The sequence below is a fragment of the Leptidea sinapis genome, chromosome 23 (assembly GCF_905404315.1).
Source record: "Leptidea sinapis chromosome 23, ilLepSina1.1, whole genome shotgun sequence".
NCBI lineage: Eukaryota > Metazoa > Arthropoda > Insecta > Lepidoptera > Pieridae > Leptidea > Leptidea sinapis.
Genome location: NC_066287.1, coordinates 5414105 through 5432836, shown reverse-complemented (window position 1 = coordinate 5432836; position 18732 = coordinate 5414105). Strand labels below are relative to the sequence as shown.

Below are 18732 nucleotides of genomic sequence, written 5' to 3'. Positions count from 1 at the left end.
CAAGAATAAGCAAAATGTTTACAAATACAAGCCAAAAATAATACAAAAAACAATTTATTTTGTTTTTTTCCATATAAATCCAATGACACCTACAAGTTTCTAACTAATTAAATACATATATGTTATTTAATAATATACATATGAATAAGATGTTTTAAAAATTAAAATTATTATTTGTTTTAATGCGGGAATGTGAAATGGAAACAAAACCTTTTTTCCTAAAATTTTCTGACGTTTGCGACATTCGCTATTTTTTTTTTGTTTCTACGTCCATTATTAGGACAGGCAAAGGGTTCAAGCCCATACAGCCGTATTCGTTATTTAATAATTAACTGTCAAATCCATCTTTGCAAAATTTTTAAAATATTGTACTTTCTACAAACGTAGAATAGCAAAAGCAATAAATAATTTAAGGATTTTTGCTTTGTTACGCCAAAGAAGTATAACTTCTTGCGTGCATACTTGTGACTTCTTGTGTACATGCACACTTTTTGATATAGTCAACTTTTTGCATATTTTTGGTTTTATCTCAGGTATATTTTGCTTGTTTATTTTGTAAGGCCACAAGAGTTTTAAATTCGAAAATTATTTAAGCATTATTGATGACGAGGAAGAATCAATGAATTTACACATAATATATCTTTATTATCTATGTATCTACCTATTACAGAATACCGAGCGGCACCGATTTTTAGATTTAGGTCTATCTGCATTCATTATCTGCATTTAACAGGGACAAATTGTTCCTGTTAACTTCAAAACGGCTAGCTTTCTTACTTATTTAGCAATAAATCAGGGGTCAAAATATAAAACTATGAAATTTTGAAGTACATCCGATTTCTTGATTAGATTGCAAAGTGAAAGACATCTGCTCGGACGGAGGCACGGGCGGCCACTTTAGAATATTGCTGAAAAGGATTTTGAGAGAGGAAACCAATGCATGTCAGCAATATTTATTGAGGCGTCACTCGTCAGGCGACGTACTGGGCGGTCAGCGCCCGCAGCAGGCGTGCGCGTCGCACGGCGGCGGCCTCGCGCTGGATGTCTTCGCTGTTGTTCGCGTTAAGCTCGAGTGCGCCAGCCGCACGCACGGCTCGTGCCCGTCGTCCGCCTTCCCCGCGCCTCGCGTGTAGCGCCGCACACACCTCCAGTAGCGTGCCGTCCCACAGGCAGCCGTAGTAGCCGTCCATGGCGTCCGCCGCACTGCTCGTCTGTGATACGTTTATTGTAATTGAAATAAATTGTAAAACAATAGGCTATTTGACAGTATGGAAAATAATTACTTATTTATTACCATCCGCATAGATAATGGACTTTAAAAGTGAGTCGCATTAATAATCATAAAAAATATTGAATATTTGTTCGAACAGTTATAAATAGTTTTTCCGGCATATTTACTGTAGTATTTGTGTACAATGGTACTGCACACCATTTGTAACTCATATTTAGAAGTAAATTACAGCTACGAACTATTAAATAACGAAGTTTAACAACAAAATACGCTATTCGCAATACACACACAGTGTTTATTTACAAACGTGTGACGTCACAAGTTTGACACGGCGCCATATTGCTGGAGCAAGCGTTTTGACAACGTAATTATTTGGCGTATTTTGGAACGATTTATTTAATTAAAAACTTAGAATAAACAAAGATGAATATTTTAAGAAGGTTTGACACTATTTAATACTAATGAGATGGTTTTCAGAAACTACTCAAATAGCCTATTGTTTGACTTTTAAATTATTTGATTTAGTTCTTTATTTTATTTTACACCTTTATTTCGACAAAAGTTGAAAAACAGTTACATTTTAGAATAAACGGTTATTTTCAATGTAAACAAAACTAAAATTTAAATGCTTCATAGTAATAATATGAGATATTCATGCAGAAAGATAACCACGAAAATGACGATGGACAAAGAGATGACAGAGACCACGCGTTAGCGATTGTACTTTCATGAATAGATGTTAAGTATCTAGACTTTACATTTACATATTTAACGATAGAAAATTTAATGTTGTTTTTTTTTTAATAATAATAATAAATGTTGAGTAAAGTACGAAATTCACGACATAAATCTAAAGATTTGTAAGTCGTGATAATCGTTGTTTTCTATTCAAAAAATACTTCCTTCGAAATGGCATAGAAAAAAAAATATTGAACACTACTTGCGCGGACAGAAAACCTTGATCTTGAATGACCTTGAAGTTCGAGATCAATTGTGTATGATATATTACGCTATATTGGGACAAAATAGTTACTGAAACATATTTTACGAAAATTTTTCAGCTAAAGTAAACACATTTCAACATATTCCAAAATAAATAAACAATAAAACACTGACAATGGAAAATAAACTAATCAAGGACTTCGAAGCGTCCTTTACGAAACTCTGTCGGGTCAGCTAGAATATATTATCGTAGAATATTACTCATTGTTTCAGGAATCATGGAATAGGTCTCGAACATTTTTTATGCGTCAGTAGCTTACTTCATAGGAGTCTCAAAATCTCCTTGACATTTGGTAAAGTAACGTTAAGCTATCCATCCTTCTTCCTTTAATTTGTTGGTTGTATGGTCTCTTTATTTGTCAATTAATATAAATTTGTTTGTCTCAAAGCTGCCTATTTTTCTATGTAAAGAAATATCAATGAATATAATTATCTACTTTATAATAAAGAATTGTAAGTTATTTCAGTTAATTGTACGCTTTAGGAGTAAAATAAAGTACATAAAAATAATTTATTTTGTATGATTTTTTTGGGATTATGAAAGGTTTAGTCGTAAGAATTTTTTCGTTAAACGAAGTGTATCAATTGGTGCTGAATCGATGTCACTACTGGCCAGCGGCACATCACTTGATCACTCGTTTGTAACGATTTCTGTCAAATGTCAACAATGTCAGTGTCATTGTCACAATTTTTTGTTTATTCTTTGCAAAGCGGTTTGAGCGCAATAAGAATACGATATGTTTAAAAAGATAATGAATATTAAAGCGGTACTTGGTAGGCCGATTATCATTCGTAGTTGTTAAACTATGAGACTTAGTTTATTATAGGAACCGGGCTATATGAACCTCACAGATCTACTAACTATAGAACTAATAGTTATATCTTACGAGCTAGCTCTACCTATGATTAAGTTAGAAAAAAAATACATCTTTTTAATACATCTAGTAAAGCAACAAAACAAGGTCATAACGAATAATTTTTCGATTCCGTTGACTATCCTCTAAATTATAACTCAAAACTTACTCAGTTGGTGACTGATATATTAATGTGGCTGTTTAATAACTTCATTGTAAATTACATGTACGATGTAATTGTACACCTTTCTCACTTAGCACTTGACGCGACGCGCGCGGTATTAACAGTCAGTACGATTTCATAACATCCGTTTAATATAAAATATATATGTAATTTGTGAACAACATCTTTCATTAGACTATCGTATTGTATTGAAAATTTGGTATTTTCTCTCATTTTTAGTACTACATATCTTTGCAAAGATTGATCCTAATCTGCAACAGAGTCCATTGGTTCAATAATACCGGATGTATTTTTTTTTAATAATTCGGGTCGTTTTCCGCCAAAAGTGCAAGAAATTTTAAAAAAACTAAATATGCAGTTTTTGGTTTCCTTATAAATCGAGGGCATAACTCCTTTGACGACTTTCCTCTAAGTCTCGTATTTCCGACTTGGCCATCACCGCCATTCTCAACAAACAACCCTGTATATAAATCTGCGGCCGCACACTTGGCCACGCCCCCCTCGTCGGGCGCGCGCTTGCTGAAGTGCCACGAGGCGGCCGCCACTACACACGCCGGCGTACCTCACAAGACCCACCTTCTCCGCGAAGCACTTGAAGGCGGTGGTGTAGTCCGGCTCGTCCGGCAGCTGGCACAGCGCGGCCGCCTGCGCGGGACACGCCAGCGCCTGGCAGCAGCGCGCCGCTCGCCTGGCCACGCCCCCCTCGTCGGGCGCGCGCTTGCTGAAGTGCCACGAGGCGGCCGCCACTACACACGCCGGCGTACCTCACAAGACCCACCTTCTCCGCGAAGCACTTGAAGGCGGTGGTGTAGTCCGGCTCGTCCGGCAGCTGGCACAGCGCGGCCGCCTGCGCGGGACACGCCAGCGCCTGGCAGCAGCGCGCCGCTCGCCTGGCCACGCCCCCCTCGTCGGGCGCGCGCTTGCTGAAGTGCCACGAGGCGGCCGCCACTACACACGCCGGCGTACCTCACAAGACCCACCTTCTCCGCGAAGCACTTGAAGGCGGTGGTGTAGTCCGGCTCGTCCGGCAGCTGGCACAGCGCGGCCGCCTGCGCGGGACACGCCAGCGCCTGGCAGCAGCGCGCCGCTCGCCTGGCCACGCCCCCCTCGTCGGGCGCGCGCTTGCTGAAGTGCCACGAGGCGGCCGCCACTACACACGCCGGCGTACCTCACAAGACCCACCTTCTCCGCGAAGCACTTGAAGGCGGTGGTGTAGTCCGGCTCGTCCGGCAGCTGGCACAGCGCGGCCGCCTGCGCGGGACACGCCAGCGCCTGGCAGCAGCGCGCCGCTCGCCTGGCCACGCCCCCCTCGTCGGGCGCGCGCTTGCTGAAGTGCCACGAGGCGGCCGCCACTACACACGCCGGCGTACCTCACAAGACCCACCTTCTCCGCGAAGCACTTGAAGGCGGTGGTGTAGTCCGGCTCGTCCGGCAGCTGGCACAGCGCGGCCGCCTGCGCGGGACACGCCAGCGCCTGGCAGCAGCGCGCCGCTCGCCTGGCCACGCCCCCCTCGTCGGGCGCGCGCTTGCTGAAGTGCCACGAGGCGGCCGCCACTACACACGCCGGCGTACCTCACAAGACCCACCTTCTCCGCGAAGCACTTGAAGGCGGTGGTGTAGTCCGGCTCGTCCGGCAGCTGGCACAGCGCGGCCGCCTGCGCGGGACACGCCAGCGCCTGGCAGCAGCGCGCCGCTCGCCTGGCCACGCCCCCCTCGTCGGGCGCGCGCTTGCTGAAGTGCCACGAGGCGGCCGCCACTACACACGCCGGCGTACCTCACAAGACCCACCTTCTCCGCGAAGCACTTGAAGGCGGTGGTGTAGTCCGGCTCGTCCGGCAGCTGGCACAGCGCGGCCGCCTGCGCGGGACACGCCAGCGCCTGGCAGCAGCGCGCCGCTCGCCTGGCCACGCCCCCCTCGTCGGGCGCGCGCTTGCTGAAGTGCCACGAGGCGGCCGCCACTACACACGCCGGCGTACCTCACAAGACCCACCTTCTCCGCGAAGCACTTGAAGGCGGTGGTGTAGTCCGGCTCGTCCGGCAGCTGGCACAGCGCGGCCGCCTGCGCGGGACACGCCAGCGCCTGGCAGCAGCGCGCCGCTCGCCTGGCCACGCCCCCCTCGTCGGGCGCGCGCTTGCTGAAGTGCCACGAGGCGGCCGCCAGCGCGCACAGGTACCGCCGCAGCGCCGCAGACCACCGCCCCGCCGCCATCTCGACGTCGCCGTACAGGCGCAACCTGGTGAAGACACGAGGAACAAACATATGCAAAATATCGGATGTGACATCACTTATTGAAAGTCAAAAACTACCACCCATTCCAAAACGAATGCCTGAGACCTGAGAAGAATGGGCGCAACAAATTCAGCGGGCTTTCTTTTTTCATTGAAAAATATATTTGCAAAGTAAGTCTTTCATTGGGCGATGTATTTGCTTCTACAATATGATTCCAGAAAATGTACAAAACAAGTGTGTAACGAGGTTTGGAAGAATTGTTGAAAAACGCTTGTGTGGAATAGTTTACTAAAGCATAAACGATTTTCTTAATGACACCACAGACTGGGAATGGAGCGCCCTCTGGCTCTTTAATTATAAATGTTTATTGTACGATATTACATTGTAATCCATATTTGTACAGAAAAAAAAGCCCACTGAGTTTCTTGCGCCCGTTCTGCTCAGGTCTGAGGCAGTCTATTTTGAATGGGTGGTAGTTTTTGAAGTTCAATAAGTGATTTTGAATCCTATTTTTAATAAAAATATATTAAAATTTGAATTTGAACCCTACAGAACCAAAGTGATCGTAATTCTTCCAAACTTGTAGGTACGAGTGGTGTGGGTTGCGATGTAAACCGCAGGCGAACATCGCAATGAATGACGCAACGAGCGTTTTTGGCTTAGTTAGACAATGAGTCGCATGCAGTAATTTTTCTACTAGGAACTTTTAAATAATATAGAATTGAAACAAACAAAAACCACAAGCTTTTGAGTTGCCGCTTAAATGGGAAGGACATGTATTTAAGTATACATACTTATCTCTGCTCAGTGGTTTTATTTTTACTTCAAGGAATGGTAATGGTACACTCATACAGCCAACACGGGAAACAATTAAATTTAAAGAATATACGTAGCAGCATCTTGGACAATGATATTAAAGTTTTTTTTTCTTAAGTTGACATTAAAATGTCTAGTCTAATGATTCAAACATGAAAATATCATGTATCTAATAGGTTTTATCTAATATTTATATATCTGTTGCACCAAAAAACTTTATTTTTTGGCGACATTAAAGTACGGTCTACAAATTTTTGTTAGGCCATAGCACATAGAGTATAGACTTTTTTCAAAGTGATCGTGACTGTATAAATTACAGATAAAAGTAGAAAAATAAATATTATGCAAGTAAAGGCAGAGATCGTATCCCATATATCGTATATTCATAAGCAGTTATATAGTTATTACCACTACGCATGAGCTCAATGGTTCTTCTGGATAGATGTGCGATCTGACAGAGTATGACCCATATTTTTCAAATCAAATCCAGTCATTTATTTGCATAGATTGAGTCGGTACATTGGTATAATAATTATAGGTGCTTATAATCTGGCGAAAATTATATAAAATCAAAACAACATTATTGATAAAAGTGTACTATCTACTATCCATCATAATATTGCAAATGTGAAAAATAAAAATTGTTTATTAAAAATGTCAACTTTAAATATCTAAATTAACTTATTCTAATGACTATAGATTCATGTCTGTTAAATACTCCTTAACTGAATAAAATTTTATCGTCATTAAAACTTCCTTTAATTTTATTTTTAAAAGAGTTAATATTTAAGTTTTTGTCCACTAATGATGCTGGTATTTTATTATACAGTTGAGGAGCTATATTAAATATACTATTACCAAAAAGTGCTGTTGTGTGCTAAACAAATTTTTAAATTATCACAAATTTTTGACTCACCAAGAGGTATTATAGGGATAGAACTTCAAACTCCTCTCGAGAAGCTCTGTGATAGATTCCAGGATATGTTTCGCATTATAATTGTTGACGTTGGATATATTGTTCGGCCACAGCCCGGTGTACTCCGTGACCAGCTCCAGGCTGCTGTCGTCTATCATCAGGTTGTATATCTTGGCCAGCAGGGATAGCATCACGCTGATGGCGAGCGGCTCTCTCAACGTGGACATCAAGGTGTTCAGCGAGGCTCTGGCCTCAGCTGCGGCGGCCGCATCCCGTCCGTGTGCTGGCACGCCACCTGCGGTCCTCTTGACCGGAACAGTCGACCCGTTATTAAATACTGACAGCACTGAAACATTAACAATGAGAGGATTTAACAAAAGCCACTTCAAAAACTGCCTGAACGGGAGTATATACAAAACACTAGAGGTTCCCACACTTATTTTTTCATAGACCACATTTTTTTAAATGAAAATAAGGGACGAGACGAGCAAGACGTTCAGCTGATGCTTAATGCTTACACATTACTGCTTCACGGCAGAAATAGGCGCCGTTGTGGTACCAATAAACTAGCCGGCATCCGGTGCAAAGGAGCCTCCCACTGGTTGAGCTACATTTCTAACAACAAAACAACAACAAAAAGTGAGATTTGTTTGGTTAAATGATTGAACTGTGAATGGATGTCATAAAAGTAAAGTTGGCCAATCAAAAAAGTGGTTCTATCCAACTTTCCTTTTTTGACACCCCCCACTCCACAGCACAAGCAACCAATCAATTCTGATGCTCTTGCAAAATTGATTCCTTTAGAATTATTTTTGATGTCATTTCTAATATACTAGATACTACTTTATACTACTACCGCTTCGGAAACAAATGGCACTCTGAGAGAGAAGAAGCAGCGCAAGAAACTCTCCCAGCATTATTTTTTTGCGCTCTTTTCAATAAAAATATACAATATATATAGTAATATATATAGTATGTAGCATGTACGTTATTCTACACAGTTTCTTCTTACATGAATAGTAAAAACCTCTTACCATAGTCCCATAAAGGTCTCGGGAATTTCCTGGTCGCTTTGCCCCTCTGCAGCTCAAAGCAAGCAGTACAGAGCAAGGCGGGGAGTTCCCCGGGCCCGGTCACTGCGACAGCGTTCTCCCACTCGCAAGCGTTCACGAGGCAGACCCAGCAGGCTTCTATCACCTGAAAATTGACACACAATAAGGATATTGATGGGGTACCACAAGGGTCTATTCTTGGACCGTTCCTCTTCCTTCCTTATCTATATAAATGATCTTCCTAATCTTATAGAGAAAAAACATACAAGAAAATGACCTGACAGTCAGGCATTCATTTTGGAATGGGTGGTAGTTTTTGACTTCCAATAAGTTATTTCACATCCTATTATGATTAAAAATATTTGAATATGAATTTATGAACCTGGCGCCGGCGAGTGGCAAAGTGCGGGCGGGCGACGATCACTACATCGATGTGAAGTAGAAGAACATATTATAGCGAAAACAATATTAAAGTGTCAAAACTGTCCACTAGTAGTTAAGTAATTTTATACATGCGGCCAGTGAACGCATATAAAATATGAAAATATGAGTTAGTAAGTCTTTTATTGGGCGATGTATGCTTCAACAATATGATCCTAGAAAATGTACAAAACAAATGTGTTACGAAATTTAAAAGAAATGATAAAAAACGTTTGTGTGAGAAAGGTTACTATAGCATAAACGATTTTCTTAATGATACCACAGACTGGGTATGAAGCGAACACCCTCAGGCTCTTTAATTATAAATGTTTATTGTACGATATCACATTGTAATCCTCATTTTATTTTTAAAAAAGTCCGCTGAGTTTCTTGCGCCCGTTCTGCTCAGGTCTGAGGCAGTCTATTTTGAATAGGTGGTAATTTTTGACGTTCAATAAGTGATTTTAAATCCTATTTTGAATAAAAATATTTGAATTTGAATATCGAAGCATTCATGACTTTAAAATAGCGCAACTAAAACTATCCCGTAGTGGGCTGGGCTTAAAACTGTCCCGGCACACGGATCAGTTCGGTTAGGCGAGGTGAGTACGATCGGATCCTGGACGGAAAGGATTTAAAGAAAAGTTTTAAAATACATTCGTGGGTTATAAAGTGGTGCAGAAATCATATGGATCGTCATCCCAAGGGTACCTGAATCATTTTTCACATGTATATGTCACCTATTTAAAAATACAATAAAATTTTTTTATTTGAGGGATGGCATTATGCATAATGTAGTAGGTTTTACTAACTTTTTATTATAGAATTTAATATTTATTTAGTAACAAAAACTTCTGGTTTTAATTATGCTTTTGTATTTTATTTTTCGGTAATATTCACTTTTTCGACTCTTAGTGTACGTACTAGATAGTGCCTTTTGCAGGTTGCACAAAGGTTGTTTGAAAAAATGATGCAAATATTGAATTACATAGTCATTTCAATTCAAGAAACACTCGATCTTACACTTTTAAATATATATATTTTAAAATAAATCTTATTGTTAATGTTCTTATAACTGTACTTGTTGCTTATTATTATCGTAAAAGATACATTTTTATAATCTATTCATTTATTTAGCCCGACGATTTTGTTACTTTTGCAGGAAACACGTTTTCATCCTAAAAAAGTATTTTATTTAAATGTGTATAACACTGGCGTTAATAAAAAAAAATACTATATTCTAAAATGATTTAGGTACATATTTTTTTATGGAAGAGGAGGACAAAAAAAGTGTGGCGTACGAGTCACCTTATGATGTGGTCTGAGTCCCCCACATTCTGCTGTAGCAACGAGGAAAGAGAACAGACGCGTTGCCAGCCTAAAAGAAAAGTGTTCGCGCTTTTTTGAATACACTAGGCTAGCTAATATATGCAGTTCAAAAATCCATATCTTTTAATATGACCAATCCCCTAATACATAACGTATACATCATCCACGTATCTGACAAACATTGACAATATGTCAAGCACGCGAACCAATTATCCAAATCACGTATATCACGTTGGGATTATGACAAATAAACTGGCAAAGCACATTCTAATATCATTATGTAAATGTGTTAATAAACCGTCGCGTTGTTTAGCATTCCGCATAGCAGGACCGTTTATGTTAAAAATTGTTTTATCAGACGAATGTGTATATGAATACCGAACTTTGCCACTTAGACCTTTTCATGTTTAAGTCATTAGCTTCATTTAAAAATGTTGTAACCATACATTTCAAAACATGGCAAATACAAAGTCGAAGATGCCTTTGAATGAAACAAACCTTCCAATAAACATTACATACCTGAGGACGAGGAACGACACCATCGCCCGCAGCTGACGCAGATGATAAGCAAGTCTTGCACTTGGTGGCGAGCGTTGTCAAATTGAGGCGGTGATGCGGCCATTCACTCAACATCACATTGACTTGCAGAAACAGCACTTCCCACGATAATTGTCGACATAGCCGCAAAAGTATTGGATCTGACCCACCCCCTAGTTGACTCCGCGCCTCATTTTCCAGTACAGACAGTAATGACAACGCCGTCCGAGAACATCCAGCTTCAGCTCGAGATCTTGCCGCACCAGACACTATATACCCAAAGTCTTGGAGAAACCCTCTTGGCAGAGACATCAAGGAACTTCCTAATCCACCTGGCGGCTTCCAAGATGGACTGATTTTCCACAGAGCTGATGAAGGTGACATTACTGCAAGCTTAACTAAGTTCATACGGACGTCATCAGCCGTGGATGCTTCGATTAAACGCTTTTTCAACCTGCCCATTTCTAGTTCAGGTACTGATTTAAAATCAAAATTAGGAGTTTCCCAATCATCTGTAAGCAGTTCCCTTGGGATGTCCATGTCCTCTTCATCAATGTTATTTGAATCCTCCAAGATATCATTTAATTGTTTATCAGAAATTAATTTTCGCCGAATAACCTCAGCACCATCACCGACATATTTCCGTAAATATTCATCAATTCGATCTATGGGAAGACGACATTGTGATGTAGCTAAATGGAGGAAAAAAATCCTCAGGTTCTCCCATTCTTTAGCTGATAAATTTGATGTCAAAACAGGTCCGACAGCCCAGAAAAGTAGATCAAAATATTTAATTCCTATAGTTTTAAATTTATTAATGAATTCTGGATGGGTTGATGGTATGCCACCTTCGAGCGCATAACGAACAGCATTTAAAACAGACACGCGGTTAAGAAGATCCCTTGCTACAGTGAAGGCTCCACTCGAGGCAGAACCTTGTATGTCCATTTCTACAACTTCTCTATGAACCAGAGGGATCTCTCGTTTTAGATTATCAGCTTGAAGAATTGCAATAATCCCTGTGTAATGATTGGCAATAGATTCCTGAAGTTTCTGCAGTAAGGACGGCTGTTCATTAAGAAGCTCATAGCCCAAATTAAGAGCTCTTATATATCCTAAAATATCATTTTCAGTCATGCTTGCATAGTAAAAATTTCCCCAAGGCATCCATTTTAGCGGACCATAACCAAATTTTTCTATTTCATTTTCCAGCAACTTAGAATTTTCCCTACAGCCTAGTATATGCTTCTTAGCGCGATCATGTTGTCCGAAAAAGAAGTAATTATAGCAAAGATCAAAATGTATCTGCATTGCTAATTCGTATTGGCTGATATAAACATCACCAGCATCCCAATTATGATTCATACCCTCTGAATTCTCAGTAAGGTGTTCAAAGGTATCTATGACAGGGATCTTAATCTTCCTCGATTCTCGCCTTCCAAGCGTTGTCTCGTAATAAGCTAGTATACCCTCCAAGTATCTTATACTTTGGAAACGAGCTGATTCACACATACGCAATACTTTATCAAAGTTTTGGTTTATTAAACCATAGTTGTTATCTGTATGCGACATAGGCCTGAAATGAAGAAGAAATTCGTTATTAAACCTAGGTTATAACTACACTGGTCATAAGTTCCGTTACATATTAATATGATTGATTTATTATGACGTAATTTAATCTTAAAACTAATAAAAGAGCCCTAAATCTGTTAAAATCATATTTAAGCGAAAGAGGTCAGATAGTCGATGTAAATGGCAAACGGTCTTCGGGTAAACCTGTGGGAATAGGTGTTCCACAGGGTTCTATTCTCGGTCCTTTCTAGTTTCTTATATATATTAACGATCTACCGTTTGTGGTAGATGATAGCCATGAGATTGTATTGTTTTCTGATGATACTTCACTTATTTTTAAAGTGAAGCGACGTGCAGATATTGATGACAAGGTAAACAATGCATTCTCAAAGATAGTGCGTTGGTTTGAGACGAATAATCTGCACTTAAACAGTAAATAAAAGTGTTTACGGCTCATTACACCAAACACAGCGGAGGTACAAACCAACGTACTTATAAATGACCAGAGATTGGAACTTGTGGACACTACAGTCTTATTGGGTATCACGTTAGATAAAAAGCTTCAGTGGGGTCCACATATTGCCCATCTAGCAGATAGACTCAGCTCTGAGGCATATGCAGTTAGAAAGATTAGAGAGTACACGAATGTTGCGACCGCTAGATTAGTGTACTTCAGTTATTTTCACAGCATCATGACGTACGGTATTTTACTATGGGGTCATGTTGCTGACATTGGTATTGTGTTTGCTCTGCAAAAAAGAACTGTTCGTGCTATATATCAGCTTGGTTATAGACAGTCTCTCAAAGAAAAATTTAAAGAAATAAATATTATGACTGTTCATTGTCAGTACATTTATGAAATTTTAATATACGTTCACAAAAATCGTCACCTTTTTGCTCTTAATAATGATTTTCATTATTATAACACTAGAAATAAGAGATTGCTTGTAACTAACTCTAGTAGGCTTTATAAGATACATAATAGCTTTAAGGGTAAATGTATACACTTCTTTAATAAAGTCCCAGCCACTGTTCAGGCATTATCTATAAATAAATTTAAATGTTTTATAAAAAATGGCTCTGTCGTAAATCCTATTACTCCACTGCTGAATATCTAAAGGATCGGACAGCCTGGGACTAGATTGTGATTATTTTATAGCGATAGAAATGACTTTACATTATTGTATATTTTTATTGAAAAGAGCGCAAAAAAAGAATGCTGGGAGAGTTTCTTGCGCCGCTTCTTCTCTCTCAGAGCGCCATTTGTTTCCGAAGCGGTAGTAGCATCAAGAAGTTATTAGAAATGACATCAAAAAGAATTCTAAAGGAATCAATTTTGAGAAAATAAATGCCTTTTATGCCTTTGAATATGTTACATAGAGAAGTCTAAGCAATAAATAATACTTTTATTAGGAATTACTATCTTTTTTGGCCACGAATTTTAGGCATAGTTTCCATCGGAAATTTAGTCACTGCTTGTTCTAGAGATTTCTTAAGCGACTCGATGTCCACGTGTCGTTTAGAGCAGGCCATGTCTTCTACAACTGCGCATAATTTGTAGTCTAAGGGGTTCAGATTTGGTCTTCACGAGGTACAGTCTTTTGACTTGTGACCAGGTGCAATCTTGCTGGAAAGTCGGAGGTACATTGTTTGACTAAGTGAGACTTCACTACTATAACTCTATATTCTGTACATTTATTTACATCTACCTTGATAGCTAGCTTGTAGTTTGCGCAAAAAAAAATAGAATTTTTTAAGCAGTTACAATAATTATGACCAGACCTATTATTATGGCACGTTACATTAGGTTACTTACATGTGCACAAATGGTACCTTAGTAGATTTAAGATACAACGCAGATTTTACAGGAAACCTTAGGACCCATCTATGGTACAATGTGAGTGCAAACTGCACATGAAGTTTTTGCAAAATGTCGGACGAAATTTCCTGTAACCAAAACATTTATATGTCAACTTTATAATAAAAATTTAACATAATAACAATACCTACCTTGATGATTAGACACGTAAAGGGCGAAAATAAAACATCAACTTTATGTAATGATATTTCATTAATAACTTCATACCCCAAAATCTATTTGCAGTGCAAAAATGTGTTCGATGCGAAAACTCTTTGAATGCCTCTTTCGAAATTTAAAATTAAATAGGCGAAAAGAAAAAATGCTCCGGATTGCGATTTGACTATTGAAAAATTAATTATTGGTACAATTTAACAGCGCAAATTTGTTGATTTGAATAATTTGTATATTTATATGTCACATCGACATCTATCATCATCTAAAAGAAGAAATGATTAGACCTGTTGCCCATATTGGAAGGAGGCGCACGCCAACGAACCAGCCAAAACTTAATCTCCAGCTAATGGACACGTTATCTATGGGAGATGTCTTGGAACAGCATTGGGGAGAGGACATGCCACACTGGCACTCTCAGACTGAATCGTTTTCTTCATAATATATTGTGGAAGGTGACAGGTAGAGAGGGAGAAGATTCCAAAAATAGGCGCTGTCTCCCTGGCGTGGAGTATGTGTGACAATTGGATTGGCAACCACTTCACTCGCTCATTGTCAACCTTGTTTGCTGAGTCACTTTATTTATAAAGCTACCCTCAGTCAGCGCCGTGCCATCGATCGTGGTTGGTTCCGATCTCCGCCTACGTATTGCCTTCCAGGTCTGGTGCCTAGTACCCGGCTTCAGCCTAGTACCAGTCGCGAGTTGACGGGTAACTGAGTGAGTGTAATTTGTAATTTTGTGATAATTCTAATTTCCGTGATTGGCGGCATCGGTCAAAGCACATGCCTTTTCGTTTGACACGCCGCTCGGCTGATGCTAGTTCTACGCCATTGGACTGAGTACAGGGCGATGATCTTAGTTTACTGGTAGAATAAATAAGTCAGGGGTTCTCAAGATTTTTGAAACCATTAAATAAGAAATGTTCTTATTACTAGCATTAAATCTAAGGGGTTTTGATTTTTTTTTTTAGTGGTGTCTCCACATTCTATTTCATCCGTATCAATTCAGGGTTTTTTTAACACAGTGATCTTATGAAACTTTTATTATTATATATTATATTTTCACTTACTGTATGATATGGTAGTTTTTACTGAATGCATCCGAAAAATCTTAGATAATTTATATGTCTAGTGCCCGGTTTCTGAAGCTCTCTGATAAACTCTTATTAGCTATTGATCCGTTAAAGTTATGTATGTGATAAGCGTCGGTTAACTGTCACTTCGTTTCTGAATACAGATCGCATCGTTCAATAGTTATGCAATCGATTCCTTATTGTGCCACTAGAGGCCACTGTTTTAAATGGTAAGTTTAAATTAATAATATTCATTTAAATTCATCATTAATTAACCCAGTTTTGAGTACAATATTATTTTCTGTGATGACAAATAAGTGCTTTTATAATAAATTGGTAAAACATAATAATACTTCTTGGTACAGATATATTAGAAATAAAGTCCAGTAATTCCAAATCAGATTCTGAGGAACTACTCGGAAAATCCATTATGCCGTAATCCAAATAATAAAAAAATATTTAACATTCACGAATAACAATACTGTTAATATATTTGAAAGACAGAGGTAGGTACTTTATTATTTATATTATAACCTATAACTGAAATCAAACGTCAAATAAAGTTATGGAACAGTTAAACGGCACACATTGGTCAGTTGAGTTAACTGTAGTTTAAACAGAGTTTAACTAGTGTTGCGTCGTTCAGAAACACACTTTTGTGGGTTATCGAACCAATAGCGCTATCGAATAGATAAACTGCCGTTAAAAGTACTTCAGAAACCGACCATTAATAGAGCCTCTTGCTGCTAGAGAACCAATGAAAACAGGCCAGGTTTATTACTTTAGTAGTTTTAAGCGACGAGACGAGCAAGGCGTTCAGCTGATGGTACTTGATATGTCCTGCCCATTACAATGCAGCGACATTCAGGAATATAGAAAAACCCAAAAATTTTGAGCAGCACAAACAATTGCGCTCGTCACCTTGAGACATAAGATGTTAAGTCTCATTTGCCCAGTAATTTCTCTAGCTACGGCGCCCTTCAGACCGAAACACAGTAATGCTTAAACATTACTGCTTCACAGCAGAAATAGGCGCAGTTGTGGTACCCATAATCTAGTCGGCATCCTGTGCAAATGAGCCTCCCAAGTCCCAATGTGTTAGTGTGCATGCATTGCTCAAAAAAAAAGAGGTTTTCTGCCAACCTCAACCTTTTTTTCGACGTTTTCACAGCTTTCACAGTTTATCACCATTTATAAATTATTTAGGTGAAGAATATTATTATATGTTATCAGAAGTAAGATTATGTTAAGAGTACAAGGTCAATACAAACCTGTGGTGGTATCACAAATTCAGCATCCGTTGCCATATATACAAGATCTTGCATAAGCTGTTGTTGGATATGCTGTGGTAATCTTGCTTCCAAAATATCTGCAACGTTAATTATTTAATTAATTAGTATACTCAATGTCTTCTATTGTGTTTTCACTAGATAGAATACATTCCTTTTTTGCATCCTACTCTGGGGGCAAACTTTGTTTCCCTTTGGATGATCCCAGTGCCTGTGCCCTTGCAGTAGACAAAGTGATACTACAGGGTATGGATATATTTATCCAAGTAGTACCCAGTGGTTGCAGATCACAGCCCTAGTTTGCTGTGTCAGTTAAAGCAGACTGCATATACAGGCATATCTAACTTGGGTTGTGGCATTTGGCAGCTTTCTGGTTACCAGACTGGAACACTCAAGTTCTGAGTGTTGTCTAAAGCTGCTCGACCAATGTAATATGAAATCTAATTCAGACTTGAATTTTTTTCATTTACTTGCATCTTCTGAGAACATTTACTGTTGTAAGGTATACTTTTTATTACACTATCAGAAAGTAGAGATGTCAATGAACAAAGAGCCCACCGAATTATTTTAATAAGCTGATATTTTAATGTGAAAATTTTCGATTAACTCAAAATAAGGGGAAATAATTAAATACCTTAAATTAAAATTATAACAATTTAATTGCAACATAAAATGTAAGTTTTGACCAAATTATCATGGATTTTCTTTTGTAAAATATAAAACCATAAACTCGGCTATTCGAATTTTTACATAAATTTTTAGGTCATATGAAAAAAGGGTAATTACAAATGTTATAGACCTTTTTATTACCTACAACTTTACTTTATTTTCCAAAGGACTTGTAGTTTTGCTGGAAATCGAGATAAACCATTTCATATATCATATTTAATACACACACAAACATTGTAGAGGTCTTAAACAATAAACCCTTATAAAGTTTGAACTTAATAATTAAATGAATTGTGGTTGAATTTCGAGCTCTGGGTAGCCATTAATATAAAATAAAATGGTGTGTGATTAAGAGAATGAAACAAAAGTAAAAGGCCAGGTTAGTAATATGAAATACAATGTTTTAAGTTCTATATTATAGTTCTATACATAGTTCTATATTCGTAAATTAAAAACATTTGCAATAAATTTAGTTATTTATAAATTACTGATTCACCTCCCTTACTCAACTTGAGCTAACTTTACCCAAACAAGTATACCACACAGCCGGGCGCAACAGTCGTCTTTTTTTTTATGGAATAGTAGGATGAATGAGCGTACGGGTCACCTATTGTTAAGTGATCATCGCCGCCCACACTCTCTTGCAACACCAGAGGAATCACAGGAGCGGTGCCGGCCTTTAAGGAAGGTTTACGCGCTTTTTTTAAGGTACCCATGTCATATCGTCCCGGAAACACCGCACAAGGAAGTTCATTCCACAGCTTCCACAGTCTTATTCAGTATCCATACAATAAAGTGATCGGTGAACCTTCCACGTCCACACTTCCAAAAATGTATTACCCAAATTCCAATGGAGAGTTGAGGCTACTTTTAAACCAAGGACCTTCAAAGCAAGTTGTTTTCTAGTGAACTGCAGTGGTGCTGGAGTACTTAATCCAGGTGGACTTGGAGGTAAATCTGTATCTACAATTCTTTCACTAGGAGGCTTAGAAGACTGATTATTTGTATCAACAGATAGAAATTCCTCTATAAGCTGACATGGTGTCGGTTCTGAAATAGAAGAATATAAACTATTTTAAAAAATCTTTCTAACAATTAGGGTAATATTTTAAAATTTACGGATTTGGTGCCATGAAAAAAGCCAAATAAATACGAAATGTAAAATATTACCTGGGTTAGGTTTGTTGAGATGTCTTTTAAGGAGATTTTTATCCAATAGAAATTCAAACCACAATATAGTGTCTGGTGATATGGGTACTGTGCCAGGTCTCAATAAATCTACATCCATTATTAAAATAATAATATTCAATTTTGTTATCTGGATTCTGCTCAGTTAACGCAATATGATTTAATATGTATGTGGATACTATCACTGTATTTTTCAATGCAGATAAATATATATATAGCGAATATTCAAATTTCAACCACTTATGAAGATTCCTGTAGCTAACAAAATAATTTTTATTTATTATAAAGTTATACTATATTATTAAATAATATTCATTACATTTTCGTTCTGTTTACCA

General features: G+C 38.7%; 1 protein-coding gene across 2 annotated transcripts; it reads right to left on the bottom strand.

The window, feature by feature from the left end:
- Window positions 1-620: 620 nt before the first annotated feature.
- LOC126971346 (integrator complex subunit 8) lies at window positions 621-18732 on the bottom strand. Of its 2 annotated transcripts, none has more exons than XM_050817602.1 (9): window positions 18377-18732; window positions 18047-18256; window positions 16520-16617; window positions 13960-14090; window positions 10554-12147; window positions 8268-8430; window positions 7234-7579; window positions 5248-5505; window positions 621-1211 (listed from the first exon to the last, which is right to left on the bottom strand). In XM_050817602.1, the coding sequence occupies exons 1-9, from the start codon at window positions 18492-18494 to the stop codon at window positions 992-994; spliced, it is 3138 nt and encodes a 1045-aa protein (XP_050673559.1). In that variant the 5' UTR covers window positions 18495-18732; the 3' UTR covers window positions 621-991. The 2 variants fall into 2 exon arrangements, with proteins under 2 accessions (XP_050673559.1, XP_050673558.1); XM_050817601.1 differs by having other exon boundaries at window positions 5262-5505.

Bases quoted from the DNA above. Each gene is read 5' to 3' on its own strand.
- LOC126971346 (XM_050817601.1), bottom strand. From the start codon at position 18,494: ATGGATGTAGATTTATTGAGACCTGGCACAGTACCCATATCACCAGAC. The intron at 12,148-13,959 runs GTAAGTAACCTA...TCTTCATTTCAG, and splicing joins AAGGTACCATTTGTGCACAT to GCCTATGTCGCATACAGATA. The intron at 8,431-10,553 runs GTATGTAATGTT...GTCAATTTTCAG, and splicing joins GTGTCGTTCCTCGTCCTCAG to GTGATAGAAGCCTGCTGGGT.